At 42.9% G+C, this 22,060-nt stretch overlaps 1 protein-coding gene and 1 long non-coding RNA gene across 8 annotated transcripts in view; one reads left to right on the top strand and one right to left on the bottom strand.

Annotated features, from left to right (window-relative positions):
- The window catches only part of LOC112837556 (ABC-type organic anion transporter ABCA8-like), a 76,684-nt gene extending 69,525 nt beyond the window's left edge, over positions 1-7,159 (top strand). For 5 of the 7 annotated variants that reach the window (XM_073883203.1, XM_073883204.1, XM_073883205.1 and 2 more), the window contains 7 exons: positions 566-641; positions 714-808; positions 1,549-1,668; positions 1,880-2,020; positions 3,462-3,541; positions 5,475-5,530; positions 5,660-7,159. In XM_073883203.1, the coding sequence (XP_073739304.1) occupies positions 566-641; positions 714-808; positions 1,549-1,668; positions 1,880-2,020; positions 3,462-3,541; positions 5,475-5,530; positions 5,660-5,758 (667 nt within the window). In that variant the 3' untranslated portion in view covers positions 5,759-7,159. The remainder of the gene's footprint in view (positions 1-565; positions 642-713; positions 809-1,548; positions 1,669-1,879; positions 2,021-3,461; positions 3,542-5,474; positions 5,531-5,659) is intronic. The other 2 variants (XM_025889908.2, XM_073883208.1) reach the window with 1 other exon arrangement.
- Positions 1-18,312, bottom strand: part of LOC141370914 (uncharacterized) — a 49,196-nt gene extending 30,884 nt beyond the window's left edge. Inside the window, exons 1-2 of the long non-coding RNA XR_012375409.1 lie at positions 18,193-18,312; positions 11,648-11,728 (exon numbers count right to left, since the gene is read on the bottom strand). This is a non-coding gene — a long non-coding RNA (uncharacterized lncRNA). The remainder of the gene's footprint in view (positions 1-11,647; positions 11,729-18,192) is intronic.
- Positions 18,313-22,060: the final 3,748 nt, after the last annotated feature.

A 22,060-nucleotide genomic window follows, 5' to 3' on the forward strand; every position in this document is an offset into this window, starting at 1 on the left:
TGAAATGGGCTTATATTCTTTTAAAAGGGAAAACTATCTATCTGGAGGGATCAAACCAGCCAGTTTAAGATTGCCTGGCCTGGGGCCCCTGGGTGGCTCATTCGGTTAAGCGTCTGCCTTCAGCTTAGGTCATGATCTGGGGTCCTGGGATCGAGCCCCAGCTTGGGCTCCCTGCTCAGCGGGCAGTCAGCTTCTCCCTCTCCCTCTGCCCCCCCCCAATAAATAAATAAAATCTTTAAAAAAAATTGCCTGGCGGGCGCCTGGGTGGCTCAGTTGGTTAAGCGACTGCCTTCGGCTCAGGCCATGATCCTGGAGTCCCGGGATCGAGTCCCACATCGGGCTCCCTGCTCAGCAGGGAGTCTGCTTCTCCCTCTGACCCTCTTCCCTCTCGTGCTCTCTATCTCTCATTCTCTCTCTCTCAAATAAATAAATAAAATCTTTTTAAAAAATTGCCTGGCATCTATTTTCTGAACTGTATTTCTGAGCTGTGCTCCCCATCCCTGTGCTGTGTGGCCCATCCCCCTCCCAACTTCCTTACTGTGATGCTCCAGTGTCTTTGCTCCAGGTTGGTGGATGCGCTCAAGCTGCAGGACCAGCTGAAGCTGCCCGTGAAGGCCTTATCCGAGGGAATAAAGAGGAAGGTAAGAGGCGGGCTCAGTGTTACTCTGCGCACCCCACACGTCGGTGCCAGACACGCTGTTCTCCCGTTCCAGGTGTGCTTCGCGCTGAGCATCCTGGGAAACCCATCGGTGATGCTTCTGGACGAGCCGTCCACGGGGGTGGACCCCGAGGGACAGCAGCAGATGTGGTGAGGGACGCTACCCAGGCACGGACAGCCCCAAAGCCTTGCAGGAAATTTGTGAATTGTTTTACTTGTGTAAAAATCGTCCCTTAAACAGTTTCTTAATGGGGGGGGGTGAGGGAGAACACCTCTCAATATCATTAGTAACACCAATATTTTCCGAAACAAACACCAACCCTCTCCCTGATTATATTTCATCATTGAAGAAAAAATAAGCATTGGCAGGACCCAGCCACACTCACTGTAAGTCGTACCATTGCCCCAGTGATCTTTTAGGTAGGGGTGGTGCATCCCTGGGCCACGGTGACCGTGGCCAGTGCTGGGGGAGCGGGGAGCAGTGATTCCCACTAGGTTGTAAAGGTGGGGGCCGCTTCTGGATGTTATCTTGAACATTTATTCTGCATTTATTTTCTCCTACTAGGTTGTGACCCCCCCCCCCCCCGTGGTTGAATTCTGTCTCTCTGTTCCTTGGCACAGCCCTTTCATGAGCAACCTCTTGCTCAGCGTTTCTCTCTCAACACAAGCTCGGGATAAACTCTGCGTTCTCAGACAGCTCCTCTTCCAGCGCTTGCCTCTGCCTCACGCCCTCACGGGGCTCACCCTTCCTCCTCCCACCTGCCCTCTCGGGGGGTCCTCCCTTGCTTGAGCTCCTTTTGCTAATTATTCACAGGCAGGCCGGTTAAAAATTCTTTTCCCCGCCCATTTATGATTCATTCGAATCCCCCTCTTTTCTTCTGACGATTTAGGCAGGTGATCCGGGCCACCTTCAAAGACACAGAGAGGGGCGCCCTCCTGACGACCCACTACATGGCGGAGGCTGAGGCCGTGTGTGACCGCGTGGCCATCATGGTGTCCGGAAGGCTGAGGTGGGTGCCCGTCCCCACCCACACTACCCGCCCCCCCAACAGGTGCATGGCTGGAGGAGTTTGTCCGTGCACAGCATGGCTCTAGATACTGCCTCTGGGTCTAACAGTGACGCCCTGGAGACAACCCTAGCAGTAAATCAAGAGTCTCAAACATTGTGTGCCCAGTCTCTTTCCCCTTTCTGTGACGACCTCAACCTCCTCTGACCTCCAGATGTATCGGTTCCATCCAACACCTGAAGAGTAAATTTGGTAAGAATTATCTGCTGGAGATGAAGGTGAAGACCCCCGAGCAGAGGGAAAGCCTCCATCGTGAAATTCTGAGGGTTTTCCCCCAGGCTGCCCGGCAGGAAAGGTAAAGTTGGTTGCTGCGTTTGATCTGATACCAAATGTCAGCTTTTCCTTGCTGGTTTCATTCACTTGTTGTCATTAGAGTCCACACTTAGCCCAAAAGGGAACCTAAAAGAAAGTATCTGTTGGACCCTGCAGAAACTAAATTAGAGAAGAGGAGAGCTGATGGAAAATTGGGGGTAGCATGTGTTGCTGTCTTACTAGCTGCAAGATACCGTTCTGGTCTCGTGCTGTCGTATTTAATCTGCACTGAAATTTTCCTAGGTAGACACTGTTTTTCCAGTGAAAAATGAGATGATTTCAAAAAAGCATTGTGAGCGCCTGGCCACTACAAGGACCTTAAGAAATGGAATTGATTGTTATCTTTAAGGAAAGGAAACTGAGAAGTTAGGTCACGCGACAGAGCTAACGAGTGCCATAGGTAGAATTGAAAGCTAATTATTTTCTTTCAAGTCTATTAACACTTCCAATTTTATACACAGTCTGATCATGGAACAGTTCTCAGGAAAATCAAACAGTAAAAGTCAAAGATTAACTTTAGAGTCATTTTTAACACCTAGAATTTACTGCAGAAGACAGATGATTTAGGAGCTGGGGGGAAAACAGATAGAAAAGAGTAATAATAAGTCATAATGACACGGTGGGAAAATATATTTCTACACTGGAGTATAAATGTCAAAGAAAACGCTGTATCTCAATGGGCAGCCCACGACTGAATAGAAATAGGTCATAAAGGCACAGGGAATGAGCAGAATAGATGAGAATGATCGCACCATAAATAGAGGAAATGGTATCTTATGAAATGAAATCTAAATCTTCCTGATTTTCAAATGATAAAAAGACAAACGTTAATCTGGGAAACAAATTATTAAAAAAAAAAAAACTGTCCCTGAACATTATTTGGTGCTGAATTCCTGGCGATTTCCAGTCTCCTCATCAGAGACTCAATGAAACCTAAATTAGAAGAGTAGTTTGGCAATGAATCATGGAACACTACATCAAAAACTAATGATGTAATGTATGGTGATTAACATAATAAAAAGAAAGGGGAAAAAAGAAAAGTAGTTTGGGTAGCCTGGGGCAAGTTGGAGAGGTAAGAGTTCTCTAGAGAAAAGACCTAGACCCCCACCTGAGTTGAGTGACTTTAAGAAATTATGTGGCATCAGTCCCTGGTGGAAGATGAAGCTCGAGAAGCAAGTGTTCAGCTGAAAAGATAAGGTGGCAGGCAACTTTGGCAAATGTCCACGTTTCATCTGCCCCGCACCTGCTCCTCTCCATGCGGAGCCTCTCCCCTCACCGGGTTCTCCTTGTGAACAACCTCACCCTAGGCATTTCGCTGCCCCACACTGACTCTTATTTATCAGGATAACGACCAGAGACAGGGTCGCAGCCAGCTTGCACCTGCACAGGTGGTATCAGCCTCAGCCCCGCCTCTCTCCCCGCAGGTACTCTTCTGTGATGGTGTATAAACTGCCAGTGGAAAATGTGCGACCTTTAGCACAAGCTTTCTGCACATTAGAGAAGGGTAAGAGCCATAAACTTAGAAATGAGATCCCAGGAAGCAGCTAATTCCAGATCATAGACTAATCCATCGGCCTGACAAAAACAGAATGTGAGCTAAGGTGTTAATTTAAAGATTTTATTTATTTGTTTATTTATTTTAAGAGAAAGAGAGCACGAGTGGGCAGGGGGGGAGAGAGAATCTCAAGCAGATTCCCTGCTGAGCATGGAGCCCAACACGGGGCTCGATCCCACGACCCTGAGATCCTGACCTGAGCCGAAATCAAGAGTCAGACACTTAACTGACTGTGCCACCCAGGTGCCTCTAAGGTGTTAGTTTTTAAAGTTAAAAATCTCCAGTTGAATTTTAGGGCACAAAAAAATCAAAGAAGTGGAGGCATTCTGTGTGTGTTGGGGTGTTGGGGGGCAGGGGGTTAATGGGAGTGACTTTACTTTTGCTTTGCGGGGTTTTCCCATGTGGTTTTTTTTTTGTATATATATATGTATATATATATATATACATATATATATATATGTATGGAAAACCTAAATCAAAATTCAGTTGTGTATGCATTCAAGGAGGACACTTTCTTTGGGGACATTGATGCATGATGCATGTTTACAGTTTAATTTCATATGGACTTGCATGTTACTTACGGCCTTAGGCTGTGTATTAAGAAACTGGCCTCCTGTCTGGTTATTAAAACAATCTTCCTGTGTCTGTTGCACTTCACAGCTAGCCACACTGCCTCTGTCACCACCACCCCATGTTTGTCTTGCCACCTGAGCTCATTAACCCTGCCTCTGAATTGTGCTAGCCAGAACTCCCTCCCTATATTCTCTTTTTCATTGTCACGGCTCAGTGATCTTTTTGCTTGCTTGTCACCTTCCCTAGGGAAGAGATTCAAGTCTCCTGGTTCTAGAAGACTCTTTGTACTCCTGCTGATAGCATTCATGGCCACAGGGACACCCCCTTTCCATTCTCTGCGCCGAGCACCCCAACTTTCTGGACACGTGATCATGCAAACACTCCCAGATTGGCACCGTGGCCAGTACTGGCCTGGTACTGTTGGTGACATTTCCAGGCTGCTGCCTCCTATCAGAGCTCTGACTACCCTTCCCATCTATTCTGGTCAAGGAGAAAGGTTTTCAACTCACTTAGGAGCAAGCGGTCATGGTAGAAAGAGGGTCACAAGGGATCCCTGCTCCCAGGAAACCGCAGACATCTTTCTCCATAATCTTCTTTTTTTTTTTAATTTTTTTATTGTTATGTTAATCACCATATATTACATCATTAGTTTTTGATGCAGTGTTCCATGATTCATTGTTTGTTCATAACACCCAGTGCTCCATGCAGAACGTGCCCTCCTCAATACCCATCACCAGGCTAACCCATCCCCCCACCCCCCTACCCTCTAGAACCCTCAGTTTTTCAGAGTCCATCATCTCTCATGGTTCGTCTCCCCCTCTGACATACTCCCCTTTTCTTCCTCTCCTGTTATCTTCTTCTTTTCCTTTTTACTTAAAATATGTTGCGTTATTTGTTTCAGAAGTACAGATCTGTGATTCAACAGTCTTGCACAATTCACAGTCTCCATAATCTTCTGAGGCTTCCCTTTGCAAAACATGTCTTCCTTCCACCTCTTCCTATGCTGAGTGTGCAAAAGCACTAGCTCACACGTACCGGGAAGGAAACCTTTGCAGCACGGGTTTCCTGCTTAAATAGAAATCTCCAACACTGTGCTAAATGAACATAGCATGCATACTTTTCTCCCCAAACCCAAGTGAATGCATGGGTGTATTTTTAACTGCATGCCATACTTAAATCAGGAACATTTTTATCTAAACTTTTTTATTTAAGATTTTTTAAAAACTGTTATTTGTATGGTATGCTGACTTCTGAGACCATCTGGGTATAAAAATAGATGAACTCCTAACGTCCGTCCGTCCTTCTGCAGTTAAACAGAGCTTCCACCTGGAGGAGTACAGCCTCTCCCAGTCCACTCTGGAGCAGGTGGGTCAGTGTGTGTGACTCGGTTCATCCATGCACTATAAATGTACAGTGTGAGCAGATGCTTTGCACTCACTTGGAGCTACGGAGGCAGCGTGACATCTCTCCCTCTTTATTTCTTGTCCGTCTCAGGTTTTCCTGGAGCTCTCCAAGGAACAGGAGCTGGATGACTTTGAGGAAGAACTTGATCCTTCAGTGAAGAGGAAACTCCTCCCACAGGAAGACCCTTAAAGCCCCAAATACCCTATGTTTCTGTTCAAGCATGTGGTTGTTTTTTAAGACTTTTTTTTATAGCATCAATGTCATATTTTTAGAAACTGTATTATAAACACTGACATGGTTCTTCCTGTGGTGGAGAGGAGGAGGGAGCAATGCCTGGGCAGTTCCGGCTACCGCGTGGACAGAGGCCTGTGGCTGAGTCGCCCCCCAGTCACTGCCTCTGTGTCTCTGCAGGTCACCCTGATTCCACTTTTCTGTACAATACTGAATAAGTAAATTTACTTTTATGAGGTCGTTTCATTTTTTTTTTTTGAGTACCGTAAGCACATTTTGTTTAATTTTTTATCAAAACCTTAAAAAATACTTTTTTCTAACCTGGGCTGGGAAGTCTGTACATTTATTCTTCTACAAGTTTGATACTTTGTGAAGCTGGTATTTTACTAAGAACTTTAAGTGATCATGTCAAAAGCATCATACTTTTTAAAATAGATTTTCGTGTATATTCTTGTGGCTTAAAAATATTAAACCATCATTGGCCATAATATCTGATATCAATATATTTGAAAACGTATCTGCTGGTAACACTTATCAATATCATAGACATAGTCTGATACTTGCTATTAGGAATTTATTGTACTTTTTGAATTTCTGTGAATCAGTGAAGTCCCACTTTCATTGTATTTTAAAATCGAGGCTTTAGAGTTACCTGTTTTTGTAACTGACCTTTTGTGGATATTTGCCACTTGGTCTAAGAATATTGATCCATGTAGTAAGAAGTCAAATGACCAAGTTGGTGGGAAATAAAAATCTTATATGTGCAGTTTTGAAATACATTTTCTATTTCAAGTATTTTCACGTGTCTTTTTCTCGACTAAGTGGCCTCCCTATTTACAAATTCGTTGAAATCAAATTGAAAAAAGTTCTGATATAAGAGCTAGTTTACTGCTTTCATCAACATGTTACCAAATTGTAAAGAAAGAAAAAACACCACACCATGATTAAGGAAGTTAAAGGTGGTGGCAAACAGAGACATTTCCTAGAACAGTGTTGGGTTTTTGTTTTTGTTTTTGTTTTTTAAATACCGGCTGTGATTACCTTGCATAAAATGTAGTTAAACAAGATTTTCTGAGTTATGAAGGTGATTCTCTGAGCAGATTTCCCCTCCAGTTCTGACTTTGCATGTCTTTTCTTCCCTTTGGAATGAATCCCTGATCCTCTCAGACTCAGATAATTTTGAACAGCTCGGAAAATTCTGTTCTGGAGCGCACACCTCCCACGCTCTCTTCCCAAGGTCCGTTTGCTCATCTTGTGCTGGTGTGTGGTGTGTGCCGGCAGGCTGGTTTGTGCCAACGCACCCTGCTCGCCCCTTTAATCACTATCTCGAGAAGGTAGGGATCCTGTCCCCCCTCTGTATTCCTAGCAAGCAGAATATGCCAAAGAACATGCTGTTCAGTGTTCAAGGTCAGGGCTCTAGGGGTGGCCAACCTGGAGGGGCTCCTTTGTAACGAAGAATATCCAGATGGCAGGTTTTGCTCTCCTGGGAACTCTGCTCGTGCAAGAAGGGGAGAAGCTACAAGTGAGTAGTTGCGAAGCTAGTTACTGTGCTATGCAACCTCACTGCAGATGGGTCCCCACAGCGGACGCTTTGTCCCAGTCGCCACTCCCGGACACCCAGTGCATAAGGTCCCCCCAATAAACCTACATCTCCATCGCCGTCTTGGGTCATCTCTTCAGTCTTTCTGGGCCATCACCCACCCTCGGCTTAGAGTCTGCGTGGTTGGGGGACACAGCTAAGGACAAAAACATGAGCAAAACTCAGTTCCTGCCTTCAGCGACTGATACAGTGGTTTAGAGGTTGACCTAAATTCAGTCTGGGGTCTACCATTTACTACTTGTGCACACCTAGTTTACTGTCTTCAGCATGGAGGTACTAGTACCCACCTCGGAGGGTTACCGTGACCACCCAAAGCGACAAACACGGTAACAGCGTCAGCTGCTGTTACACTGTTAACCAGCGTCCAGTGACTCCAAGAAGCTCTCCCCCGCCCCGGACGGTTCCCTCTCTCTCCCATAGGCCCTCAGTTCTCAAGGATGCATCACCATGGACCTGTTTCACCGCATTTCCTAAGGGCCAGCCAAGGCATCTGTAAAAAACAACACCAAACAGACTTCTTTTCAGACACAAGCCATGTCTCCTTGACGTCCTACACCTGGTTGAAAAATAAAGATATTGGTCCATTAGCAGAGGTATTGTTTCTACCAAGCCAATCAATTTACTTTAATTGAATGTTTCCCTTGAATACTATTTTGTTGGAGCTCTACACAACCAAAGGAAAGACCAAACAAACAAGTAAACAAAGTCATAGAAGACTTCACATCACAACCCAAAGAAATAATACAAACTAGCTCTGTTTTCTTTGAAGTTATCTGGGAGGGCAGTGGGAGAGACATCCTGACAGGAGCAGAATTTCAGCACTAATCGGCTTTTTACTCGGCCTGTGGATCGAACCAGCCTTAACATTACAGACAACCATGTCTGTGGACAAATGAAAGTGACAGTTGTGTCAAACTGAGCTTAAGTTTTGTACTTTTTCTTTTGCAAGGAAAAGCCTGCCAGCTCTTCACATGGCTTCATGTGGGACCAGTGTCTGGGGCTGGCTTCATCCGATACACCTGCAGAGGACATCTGCTGTATCACAGACTCGGTGCCACACAGAGCATGGTGAACTATGAAATGTTTGGTGACCCCATGGCAGATGTTGACATTTCTGAGGCCAGTAGGGAGACCAGAAACTAAAAGCACAGACTAGTTCTGCAGGTCTTACCCCCAACCTGGAGCAGCCCATTATATCTGCAGGCCCCAGAAGACAGGGAACATTGCTGTGCTAAAAATCACTCCTTGCTCCTTGTGGTCAATCTTACTCTAGCCATCGTTTTCCTCTTCATCTTGCTTGTACCCTATAATATTCTTCTAACTTCCTTTGGTTTTTTTGTTTGTTTGTTTTGCCTTTCCTTTGGTTGTGTAAAGATCCAACAAAATAGTGTGCAAGGGAAACATTCAATTAAAGTAAATTGATTGGCTTGGTAGAAACAATACCCCAGCTAATGGACCAATAGCTTTAGTCTTCAACCAGGTGTAGGACGTCAAGGAGACATGGCTTGTATCCCGCTGTCCCCAGCTCCATCTTATTCCGATCTCCATGCTTGATTCCTTTCCAGCTCACTTGTTGGTTTCCCCTCCTTCTAACCAGATTGATGCCACTTTCGGAGCCTTTCCTAAAATGCTGAAGTAAAACTGTGAGGGAGAGATTTTCCCACAATTAAAAAAAAAAAAAAAAGCAGTTTTCCAAGATCCCAGAGAGTACAAGTAATACATTATGTTGAGTAACAAATGCTAAAGGCATCAGGAAAAATATGCAATGACTTTAAGATGGTGGGAACCAAGTGTCTCAGGAGAATCCTGTATCTACTTCATCCAAGAAGGACATGCACAGATGTGCAAGAATTGAAGGGCTAACTAAAGCGGGACCAACAATGTCACACAGAGGAAATGCAACATTTTGAAGGAAGGAGGCTTAATATTCTTTTTATAAATTCCAAAACGTCCTTATGTTCTTCTGTTGATTTGAAACTTGTGTCTTCTTCCTGCTCTTGATGTCCAAGAAAAAAATACACCACATCTAAATTAAGTAGAGATTCTAGAGTTGAGGTCTTAACCCCTGGAAGCCTGAGTGATCTAAGTCTCACTTTGGGGATTGAGAGGTAGCTTGTACCCAGAGTCTAGACAGGCCAAAGTGGCTCGGCTGCCACCAGTCAGAGCACTCATGAGGACAGACCATAAAAAATGACAAGAATTCTTATTATCCTGGTGAGTTGAAATCTGATTCCCTGGACTGGTTGGGGTGGCCCTGAAATGAAGGACAGGAGAAATTTCCAGCTTCTACAATACTGGAAAGTGTCCCGGGAGGAGGATGGAATAGATGTTGGAGTCTAATTTATCAAATGCAATGAAACTCTCCAATAAAGCAGGGCAGTGAGTGAGAGTGACTGGGAGCTACTTCAGACTGGGTGGTTAGGGTGATATTTTAGAAGAGGAGGCATTTAAGCTGAGGCCTGAAGGACAGTCAGGAGCCAAGCATATGAATGTCTGAGGGAAGGAAGTTTTGGCAGAGGGAAAAGTAGTTGCAAAGGTCCTGAGGTAGGAACAATTGTTGGGGAGTAAGAGTTCCCGTCCCTTCAAAAATCCTTCTAGCTGGACTAAGAATCAAACTGACATAAGACAGAGTAATAGGAGAAAATCAGATTTCATAGGTGTACATATGGCAATCCACATAGACATGGAAATTCCGAAGACAGGCGAAATGAGGTCTATATGTCATTCCGAACTAAGGAAAAGGGGGAATGGATCTGGGATTTCAGAGGACAAGAATGCACTTCATAGGGTGCCAAGAAGAGCAGATGTTTGGCAATTAAATGTTTGCCCAACCATGCAGATGGGTCGCTCAGATAAAACTTACTTCTGTTAATAACCCTTATTCTGGCAAAGACTCCTCCCCACCGCCGCCAATTTAGATTCTTCTGTGTAGTTAAGGAAAGACAAAAGTTTCTCTTGCGCCCACAGGGTTTCAAGTGTCTTCAGCTCAAAATAATCTACATGCCAAAGTGGCCCATTCGGGGGAGGGGGTGGGCCTGTCCCGAACCCCCTCACAATCTTGATGTGTTTAAGGAACAGAAAGATTCCATGTTGCTGGAGTCTCAGAGTGGTGGGCAGAGGCCACATCATATGAGGATTCGTAAGCCTGAACAGGGAGCTTGAATTTTATTTTAGTGCAGTGGTGGATTTAAAAAAGAGAGAGAGAGAGAGAGATACCCAGGAAAACTGAGAAACTCCCTGCAATGGCCCAACCATCACCCCAACTGCCATTGCCAGCTAAAAACAAAAGATGTTGGGTGGTGGGGGAGAGCCAGGTATGGGAGGTTTTCAGGAAAGCACAGTAAAGAAGGGTGAGGTTGTTGTTCAAGCCCATGTCTTCTCCACTGATAACAGTTTCTAGAGATTTTTGTCACCCCCCACCTTCCTAGTACAGCCAGGGAGACACCCTTACACAGGGAGATTGCCCTTGTAAATGTAAATTTCCCTTACAAAAGGGTAACTTCAACTTGGTTTTCAGAGCTTCTCCTGTGTCCGCTGTTTCTTAAAAATAAGCAGCTCAAAATAATCCCTATGCCAAAAAGGCATATTTTGGAGTGGTTCATTTTGTTCCCTGACAAAGGGGAAGGACAATGTCTCATTTGTCTTTGTATCCCCAGCTCCCAATACATACTATACACTCAGGAAATGTCAGGTGAGTACTCCGAGAAGTGGAGAACATCTGAGAGAGTAAGGGGAAAATTATCTGAGACAAATTGTTCTTACTTCAAAATAAGGTACGTGGCTGAAAATAACCTGAACGTTGCTAGACCAAAGGGCTATGGGCCATTTGAGCAACAGTGACGGATTTTTCTAATTACAATCTGTGAGCTTCTGAGACACTCCCCCAAAACTTGAAAATTGAATTACAAATGAAAATCACAAAATTCATGGCTAGGAATATCGATCAAGGTTGAGAAGGGTGGTTTGCTTCTTTCAAGATGAAAAATACATGACATGTAATATACGCTCCTGGAGAGGTCTTCTTAGTCATTTCTTCAATAACTAGGTACTTAGGAATTCTTTCTGTGCCAAACACCAACACACTTACAGGAATGGCAAAATAAGTCAAACGCTATCAGGAAGGGGAGTGAAGAGGACTTCTGTTAATTAATCATCTTCTCTATCCCAGACATTCAGGCTACAATCTTAAAAGGACGATTATTATCACGTCACAGTAAGAAAACTGATTGGCAGTTGGAGTAACTCACCTATAATTACATGGTTGGCAGAGCTGGAATTTGAACCCAAGTTTGTCTGGTTCCAAAGCCCCCATGATTATTCCAATGTATCTAGAATGAAAATTGAATATGATAAATGCCATGCAAACATAATTACCTAAAACCACAGTGGGAGAAAAGGAGCGTAATTGACTCTTGGCTCTTTTTGGTAGTAAGCGTAAAGTTTGAAGCAGAGAAAACTTCAAGGTGTCCTTGAAGTGAGGTCCTACAGGATGAAGGAAGTATATGGCAAGTCATCAAAAGGGAGAAGAAAAAGCAGGTGGAGTGGTAGGGAGTCCTGAAACTGACTAACCCAGTGCCCATTCCAATTTGGAGAAGACCAAAACCAATAAACTGTAAGATCATTATTTTACTGCCTAGAGAATTGAAGGAAGGGGATCGGGAAAGGGAGACCAAAAAAGTTCCCAGAGCCACTTTTTTCAGATCTGAGCCTGGAAACCAAGATTATTTGTTTTTTTTTGTTTTTTGTTTTTTGTTTGTTTTTTGTGTTTTTAGTGGCCATGGCCATGGTTTGTGGCCATTCAGTGTATTTTCTTAGATTTGTTGCAACATGCAAACCACAGCAGCTGGGCATTTAGCTGCTGCTGTCTAAGCAGTGACACATCAAGTCTGTGCTTGTTGGACACTCTGTGGGTCCCTTTGCAAATGGCCATTTCCCTTATTTTCTCTGAAGAGGGACTTCGAAGAGCAGAGAGGCTTAAAAACAAATACAGGAAATTGCTATTTCTATGTGAACACAGATTTCAGGCACTCTATGCTGAATATCTGCTATTCAAAAAATGGGATGTTATGAAGAACCTGTGTTCTGTGCTTCAGAAAGGTGGAGAGCCTGGCTCCTTCAAGAAATCCCAGCAGGGCAGAAAGAAGATGTTGGTAAAGAATACAGAAAAGGAGGAAAATGAGCTGTAGGATGAGAGGGATGTGCCAGGGGACCCCAGACTAGAGAGAGAGGGAGCTGATTTCCCATTTTGTGCACTAATGAAGTATTTGCCAGAGTTCTGGAAGGACGAATGTTTGCAAAGTTTGAATACAAGGACCACTTGAGCAGGTGGTGATCCAGGCTGTCTGCCTTTCCCAGTGGATCCATGTTGCATCTAGGCTTTTGATGCTACCAAATCAAGTAGCTAAATTTTTTTCTGAGCCTCTAATTACATTTGTGAATTAAAATCAAAGTTGAGAAGTGTTCTAACAGGTTACAGGACTCTACCTCCTTCACTGGGGTTCAAAGATATTAAACTGATATGTTGAGGTGTCCTCAAATTAGTCAAGATGACTGTATTTTGAGAATGAGAGTGAACTTGGGAAGTAAAGGGAACTTGGTTTTAAAAGACTCAGAAACACAGGTTCCACAAATTGAGGGGTTTACTTGTTGTCAGTGATTTGCACGCTTAAGATTTTTGTAAGTATTAGAAGCAGAAAGCACAAGGCTGGTTCTTCAACAGATTGTAGGTGTCCATATAGTGACTGTGCCTCTTAGCTTAAATGTACAAGAATTTTAGAATAAAATGATTGAATTAGTGAATATAATATTCTCATTTATTATTATTTATTATTAATACCATCTAACACTGATAAAAAGAGTTGAGATAGCTTGCACTAAACAAAATACAATCCAACTATTCAGACAAGGGTAAAAGAACAGAAAAACTAAAACAACAACCGAGAGAACCTAGAATGCCAAGAAAACACACAGGAGGAGGAGGAAATGGGTGGATAAAAATTTAGGCACGTGTAAAATGATACGCCATGTCTGCAAATGAGTTTAAGAGGGAGTGGAATAATTTTTCATCATTAAAAATGGCTGTAGTCGTATCTCAAAGGAATTCATCTAATCTGGCCAGCCAGATTTCACAATAGATGAACACTTGGAAATACTGCAGCTACAAAGACCTCTGAGAGAGTGAGCTGTATCAGCCTGGAACATTCCACAAAACAAAGGGGAAATAAATTGCCCTTGTATGTAGGTAAGAAAATACTTGCATAGTGGTGACATTCTATTAAGAAGAACTTTATTTTTTTCTGCAAAAGGCATAAACACTGGTAGGTATGTGAGAACTTGAAGTCATGTGGAAATTCGTTTGTCTAGTTTCATAAGCCAAAGAGCAATTGTAAGACTACTTTCAGGAAAAGCATCATGGAGCAGATCATTTTCCTTCATAGAAAACAAGTATAAAACTGGACAAAATTGTTGCAAACAACCATTTGAAGGTACCATTGAAAATTATCAATGGAGGGGTGCCTGGGTGGCTCAGTCAGTTAAACAGCTGCCTTCGGCTCGGGTCATGATCCCAGGGTCCTGGAATCGAGTCCCACATCGGGCTCCCTGCTCAGCAGGGAATCTGCTTCTCCCTCTGCCCTCCTCCTTGCTCGTGCTGTCTCTCACGCTCTCTCTCCAAAATAAATAAATAAAAATCTTAAAAAAGAAAAGAAAATGATCAATGGAAGACAACAAGTTATGGTGATTTCCCTCCTGGAAAAGTGCCCCTGGACCTGGTAGGGCAGTGGTGAATGCATGGCATTCTTGCCTGGACACATCCAGATGAGATACGTTGTCATCCCTCCTGCACATACCCAGGCAGCAGAACCTGCAGGATTGCCCTTGAACCGAGAGGTCAGGAAGCTCAGCTTCCTGCTGGCAGCAAGGACCCCCAGCTCTACTGTCGGAAGCAGGACACTGAATTCAGGGCAGCTAAAATTGTAACAGAGAGATTCTTGAAGTCAGCAAGCCACAGGAAGATCGAGAAGATAAATTCACCACATGTGGGTGACTGTCTACACACCCATGAATGCGGTGATAGCCTGGCAAACAAGTGAATCCTGACAGAAGTGGAGAACTTGCTAGGACTTCGAATGCAACCCTTAACTCACATACAGCTCAGGCAGCAGAAGGAGGACACCTCACAGGCTCCAAGTGTCTGGAGCAGAACTTCTGCCCAAATCATTGTCTGACCTCCAAAGTGCATGGATACTAAGGAGAGCCCTAAGAAGCCAACAACAGTCTACACATGTGCTTCCCCATCCTGTGATCCACTGTTCCCTCTTTTCTAACACAATCCTGGTTTTGAGGTGGCTTTGGGGCATTTAGGGACAAGGGGTAGGATCCTTTATTATAAATCATGGCTACCTGCACAGCCGGGGCTGTGGGTAAGGTAGAGACAGGTATGCATCTTATGAAATATATGCAATAGACACACAGAACAAGGCAAGACATGGTTCTCACCCTCTAGAGAGGACTTTGTATGAGTGTGTGTGATGTGGAAATGGGCTCATTGGGAAGAAAAAGGCACGGGAGTGTCTAAATCTGAAGAATTCCTGGTTGGAGTCAGGTCCCAGCATGAGTCGGCAGACACAAACCCCTCTGCCTTCCTGAATGCCTTTTAACCAAGAGTGAAGATCATAAAAAAAGATGTGGATTAAGGTAATGAATTCCACTGACATTTGTTCTTTTCTCTCTGTCATCTTTCTGCAGACATAAGCTAACTGATCTATATGATGACTCATGGATAAGGACATCCCTAGTTTTGTGCCACCTCCAGAAACTCAAGAAGGGTCCCACTCAAAAGCCAAAGCTTTGTTCAATGAATTGTTCTGTAGATTATGTAACAGTCTGGTTGAAATAATAGAAACCAAATCTGGCAGCTGTCAAAGCCTTTATTGTAAAGATACTGGGAACTCACAGAAATCCTGGAAAAGCTAAACACCTAGTCTCAGAAAGTGGTCAGGAACCAGAGGTTAGGCGGGAGGGAAATCACAGCTAATGTCACACTTCAGGGGCCATCTGGTTCAAGGTCACAATACCGGCACCATCACTGCAAGACTGTTGACGCCAAGAGCAATGGCCACAGCTACTGGATTCTGGATGTTGTCACTGCTGCTGGACTCCCAGCACTGCCACCACGAAGACTGTCTCTATTATCCGTACTTCTTTACCTCATTTCCCCTGGGTTCAAAGACTCAAGCTGGAGCATTTTACTGGATGTATTGAGAGGGAAGATTGGTCCATTTGGCATACATGGTGGGTAGCCAAATCCTGCCTTCCACCAATGCTTAAACTTTATCAGTTTTGCTCAGTGTAATGTCTGAAAGAGATGTACTAAATTTAAGAAAGTTTGCATGAGGATGAGAAAAATGGCTTACTTGGAGCAAGCAATGCTTCAGGGAATGGAAAAGATGGACTTATCATGGAAGGAACACATCCCCTGTAAAAGACAAAGCTTCACAGGAGAGAACATCTTCCAGATCAACAGCTGTGAAAGTATGAGAGGATAAAGATGACTCAGTGACACACAGAAAAAAAATCAGATTTATCATAGGACTTTCTTGTTCTATTCTTTCTTGTGGTCTGTTGTTTGTCGCTACTCCAGGATCTCCACATTCTTCTGGATACTCATCAATTACTAGCTATCTTCAGTTTAAAGATTTTAAATATTTGGACTTCATATGAGATTTTCTTCCATACCCGAATAAAATATCTTGAACCCCCAAAAATTCACTAAACAGAGGCTCTTCATCTCATAAAACTTACTCGTTTAATGCTTTTAGGTATGTTTTTGTATGATGGAGAAAAGAATAACAAAATTGTGTTGATGGTTGGTTCCTTAGATTAATTGATAATTCCCAACATGATGACCATAAGACCTCCATGAAGAGTTGGTTCTATCTACTTTGTTGTACCTGTAAACCACGATGCTGGTTGCTTTTGAAGCATCCTCCGGATTTCAAATAACTTCCTGCATGTTGAGAAGATGGATGACCACTTTGTTCTAGTTCTCATTCACTCTTTAATGACACAGTGATGACACAGTTGAGACTTTCCAGAGTCACCAAAAATTTTACTGGATTCCAACTTTCTTTTAAATCTTTACTCTGGGGCCTTCCCCCCTCTCTCCTGAAATCCAAACTTGCAATGTCTGTACATTTTTGAGCCAAAACATTGAGATCTTCCTTCAACGAGGGATATTCTACAATTTGGATAGTTTGCCAAGTGAGAGCTCTTCAACATCAAGAGGGAAATCCAAAATTTCACAAACTTTGGATTAAATAAAACCAATAAAAGAAAATCTTTACAATACCATTTTGCTTTCAACTAACTGGGAAACTCTGTCATTGTGTCATTAAAAATGGAGTCTGACTGATTTTGTGCCTTTTACAGTCAGAAAACTAGGCTCAGATCAGAACCTATGTATATTTGATAAAGGCTGGAAGGAAAACAAACCACTAGTGCTCTTACATAACTTAGCTTTTAAAAAATCAATTAAAACCAAGTGCATTTTATCCTTTTGCTTGTTCTTGAGACCAGCACAGAGTAAATCCAGTTTTCAATATCCCATCTTTTTTTTATTATTTTTGTATTAATATATAATGCATTATTTGTTTCAGGGGTACAGGTCTGTGATTCAACAGTCTTACACAATTCACAGCGCTCACCATAGCACATACCCTCCCCAATGTCCATCACCCAGCCACCCCATACACCCACCCCCCTCCACTCCAGCAACCCTCAGTTTGTTTCTTGAGATTAAGCATCTCTTATGGTTTGTCTCCCTCTCTGGTTTTGTCTTGTTTCATTTTTCCCTCCCTTCCCCTATGATCCTCTGTCTTGTTTCTCAAATTCCTCATAACAGTGAGATCATATGATAATTGTCTTTCTCTGATTGACTTATTTCACTTAGCATAATACCCTCTAGTTCCATCCACATCATTGCAAATGGCAAGATTTCATTTTTGATGGCTGCATAATATTCCAGTGTGTGTGTGTGTGTGTGTGTGTGTGTGTGTGTGTGTGTGTGTGTGTATATACATCTGGTATGTGGTATATATATATATACCACATCTTCTTTCTCCATTCATCTGTTGATGGACATCTAGGCTCTTTCCATAGTTTGGCTATTGTGGACATCGCTGCTATACACATTGGGGTGCATGTGCCCCTTCAGATCACTATGTTTGTATCTTTGGGGTAAATACCCAGTAGTGCAATTGCTGAGTTGTAGGGTAGCTCTATTTTCAACTTTTTGAGGAACCTCCATACTGTTTTCCAGAGCGGCTGCACCAGCTTGCATTCCCACTTTAATATCCCATCTTGCAATGACTTGAAGAACTCACTCCTCACATACAGACTCAAGATTTTGCTTAAACAGGAGGACAATGGATCCTAACACTTCTTTCCTTGACTACCTCAATTGTTCAGTCAAGTCTTTATGTAGAGCAATATGCCCATTCTTTCTCAAACATACCAGAAGGTAGGGAGTCTTTTGTGAGGGGAGAATGGAAAGAGGCTGATGCTTGGTGTCCTTGTTATTTGCTATCTCAATTTTAAATGGAAGATTTCTGTTTCAAGATAAATAATTACCTCCTTCCCTCTCACTCAAACTCCTCCGAGATTATGAAAAAATGCAAAAACAAATGAACAGTGAGTATGAGAAAAAACATAGACAACTGGTAAACCCGGAACTGTGAAGAAATCCTCAAAAAAATAAAAGCTACCAAAAGCACATTGAGAAAAGGAAACTTACCCCAACACGTGGATCAGAGAGGGCTATAAGAACAAGTGGGAGTGATGCAGCGCTCTGCACTCAGCAGAGGTGATACCAGGAGTAACAGAAGCCCAAGGCCAACGAGCAGATGATTTTTTGGAAATGCTGACCCTGCACAGCACCCTCCGTTTGGGCCAGGACTGCTCATGCCACATGGTTGCCCAACATCAGAGAGAAGAGATCAGTGCGTGACCAAACAAGACTGAGGTGCAGGAATGTATTGGGACCAATACTGCGTTCCTGAGAGACCAGTACTGATTCCAAGTGCCTGCAAGCATTTCACCTCATTTGGTATTTACTTGAATGAAGCCACATCTGTTCTCCATATGAGCGGGTTGTTTATGTTACATTAGACATAAATTCTTCCCCGCTGAAGTCGTTAAGCTTTGTCCTTAATTCTCTCCCTGGCTTGATTCTCTTTCCTTCTAGCAAAATCAGGCTTGTTCGGTTGTGTGGTCTCTGAGGGATATTCCAGCCTTGATTTCTCTGAAGGAGCAGCTCAGGATCCATCACCTCCTGACCTGGGCATATCGACGTGGTGTGTTACTCATCTTTGCCTCCAAGTATCTCTGGCTCTGGTATCCCCAGCGGTTCACACTCTCTGCCATGTGTCTACCTCTGCCTTCCCAGACTGTTTTAAAAAAAAAATTGAGGGACACCTGTGTGGCTCAGTTGGTTAAGCGGCTGCCTTCGGCTCAGGTGATGATCCCAAGGTCCTGGGATTGAGCCCCGCATTTGGGGGGGGGGTCCCTGCTCAGCGGGGAGCCTGCTTCTCCCTCTCCCACTGCCCCTGCTTGTGTTCCCTCTCTCACTGTCTCTATCAAATAAATAAATAAAATCTTTAAAAAAAAACCTCTAAAAATCTCTAGATCTCAAAAAAGAAAATTTCTCGATCTTTCCCTCAGAGTCTTACTGCTTTGTCTTTTAGATGATGAATATTTAAAGCATATTTTCTTTACAATGGCAAGAGGAGTTTTATCCCTGTAATCTCTAAAACTTAGACAAGACAAATACAAATCATAGCATACAGTTGTTCCTCTTACTTTCTCAGCATTTCTTTCCTCTTATTCTTCAACCATGTCCTTTTTTTTTTCTCTCGAAGGAATCCCATCTCCCTATGACACTGCGGCAGGGCTCTACTGTACCCTGGCAAGCTGGGCTGGTCTTATGCTTCACTCCCTCTCTCCCCAGCAGTTAGCTGGCAGCAGTGAGCTCATACCCAAAAGACGACACTTCAATTCATTGCTCTGGTGTCTAAAATTGAACCTTAGGATTCTGATCGCCTTCACGCAGTTCTACTAAGGAGATGGAAGCTTGGAGCTTCCCACAGACATGGTTCTAGATTCAGAGAGAGATGCAGTGTGAAGCAGGTAGCAATCAGAGATCCAGGGCTATTTGTGGCATCTTCAGTTGCACATCTTCAGATAATGCCTTAGATTTGGTAAGAAACTTTCAAGAGTTGGGTTAGGGAAGGAGGGAGTATATGAGAGGGAGTAGCCAAGGAGTGGACCGTAGCAAAATGTCTCTTTCCTAATATGCCCCTCTTTCTGAAATACTCTGCAAGAATATGATTCACAAGAGCAAAGAGTATTGAGAGAAGGTTATTGACACTTGGTTCACAAAAGTTACATGTTTATATTTCATGTGTATTTATATAGGTACACATACATTTATACACAGAGTATATATCTATACAAATGTGTGTACATAGTATATGATCTTCACTAATTCATGTAGTGAAAACAAAGTGTGCATAGAGGAAAGGAAAACAGAAGAAAGTTGGAAGAGGAGTTTCATACTTTACCAGCTGGTTCATTCTCTTCCTCACAACACACCCCCGCAAAGAAAATTAAAAGGCACCACTAATGGGGCGCCTGGGTGGCTCAGTGGTTTAAGCGTCTGACTCTTGATTTCAGCTCAGGTCATGATCTCAGGGTCGTGAGATCAAACCCTGCATAGGGCTCCATGCTTGAGATTCTCTCCCTCCCTCTGCCCCTCCCCCGCTAGCTGTCTCTCAAAAAAAAAACACCACTAACAAAAACAACTAAATGAATCAAATATCCCCCAAATGAGAAGTACATAAAACATAATGTATAATTAATGGACTATATATGTTCCATTTATATACACATTGCCTGGACAGTCAGGATAACAGATACTTTCGTTTTTTTATATAATCATGAAAAAGATCTCTAGAGATAGCATGATGTAATTTGCAGGCATACAATTGTACATTTAGTGATTTTATTGCAGTACCCTAATTAAAAATGGAGCCCCAGAAAGAGAATTAGCACCCATTAGGTGCCCTTTGCCGCACTCAGGGATAAACGCTGAGGTCCCACACAAAGCCTTACATTTCAAGAGGTTCTTAACAAATCTGGGAGTGGGAAACCGCCTCATATGAAGTATGTCTTTATGCAATCTATCAATATCAACTATGGCTGTTTTTGCAAATTCACAATTTTAAAAGTCTTCATAACATATCAAGGTTTTTTATGAGTTTCTGATTCACTGAAATTGTGGTTCTTTCTGTTTATGCTTATACGTACATATAGCATTACCCCTTTATTTCTCCAATATTTCAACCATTTACTCCATTTATTCAATTAATTTGTATTGTGCCACTAACACGCTAAATTCTGGGGACACAAAGATGAATAAGACATACGCTCTGCCCTCAAGAAGTTCAGCTGAACGGGAGAGATGGAAAAAGAATAAATGACCCCAATAAAATGTAAAGGCTGCTATAATTAATGTGTGTCTAGCATGTTGTGGAAACAAAGAAGAAAGGGCTAATAGTTCTTCCTGGGAGCCTCTCCCCTCTGCCCTCCACCACCTTTCTCCCCTAACAGGCCATAAGATTGAAGGAGCGTATAGCTCTTACATGCTATCATATAAAGTACAATTCTCGAATTCTCAACATAAATTAAAAGAAAAATGCATTTAAAAATTATTTTTTACTTATGCAAATATGTTTGAGGACTCAGAGCCTCAGATTAAAAAAAGTCATCAAAAAAAAAAAAAGGGTGCCCCAAGCATTTGGGGCAGGTAAGTAAAATAATTCTTTAACTTCCCTAAATCACTTTGAAAGGAAAGGCTTGGCTTCTGCTCTGACTCCTGCTGCTCGAATAAGAAAACATTTTCTTTGTCTCTCTGCTGATGTGGGGATGTACTCTGGCGCTCACCCTGGAAAGATGAAATATTTGTGATGTTTCTTATTAAGTTGTTGACTTCCTGCAGCTATTGAAAAATCTCTGACATCAGCTAGAAACATCAGAGGTCTGCTCTTATTAATATCTTGCTTCACAGTGCTGCATAGAAGTGATAAGGAAATCCACGTCTCCAGCTGATTTGAGCAATTTGAAAGTTTGCAAATCCAAATTTATGTCAGTCTTGTTAAAGGGGGCAGTTGAACAAAATAATCATCCCATTTTGCTTCACAATTAACTTTAAGAAAGCTTTGCTTTGCAAACGAGAAAATATGGCCTATCGGGCCATTCTCCTATCAAGGGTTGTAAGAACAAAGTTAAAAGGCATGAAGGTAGGGGTCCTTGGGTGGCTCAGTTGGTTAAGCAACTGCCTTTAGCTTAGGCCATGATGCTGGAGTCCCCGGATCAAGTCCCGCGTCGGGGTCCCTGCTCAGCATGGAGTCTGCTTCTCTGACTCTGACCCTCCTCCCTCTCATGCTCTCTGTCTCTCATTCTCTCTCTCTCTCACAAATATAAATAAATAAATCTTAAAAAAATTTTTTTAAGTTACATTTTTATTATGTTAATCACCATACATTACATCATTAGTTTTTGATGTAGTGTTCCATGATTCGTTGTTTGTGCATAACACCCAGTGC

Source organism: Callorhinus ursinus, unplaced genomic scaffold (assembly GCF_003265705.2).
Source record: "Callorhinus ursinus isolate GAN/ISIS: 27379988/994484 unplaced genomic scaffold, GSC_fseal_2.0 scaffold50, whole genome shotgun sequence".
Taxonomy (NCBI): domain Eukaryota; kingdom Metazoa; phylum Chordata; class Mammalia; order Carnivora; family Otariidae; genus Callorhinus; species Callorhinus ursinus.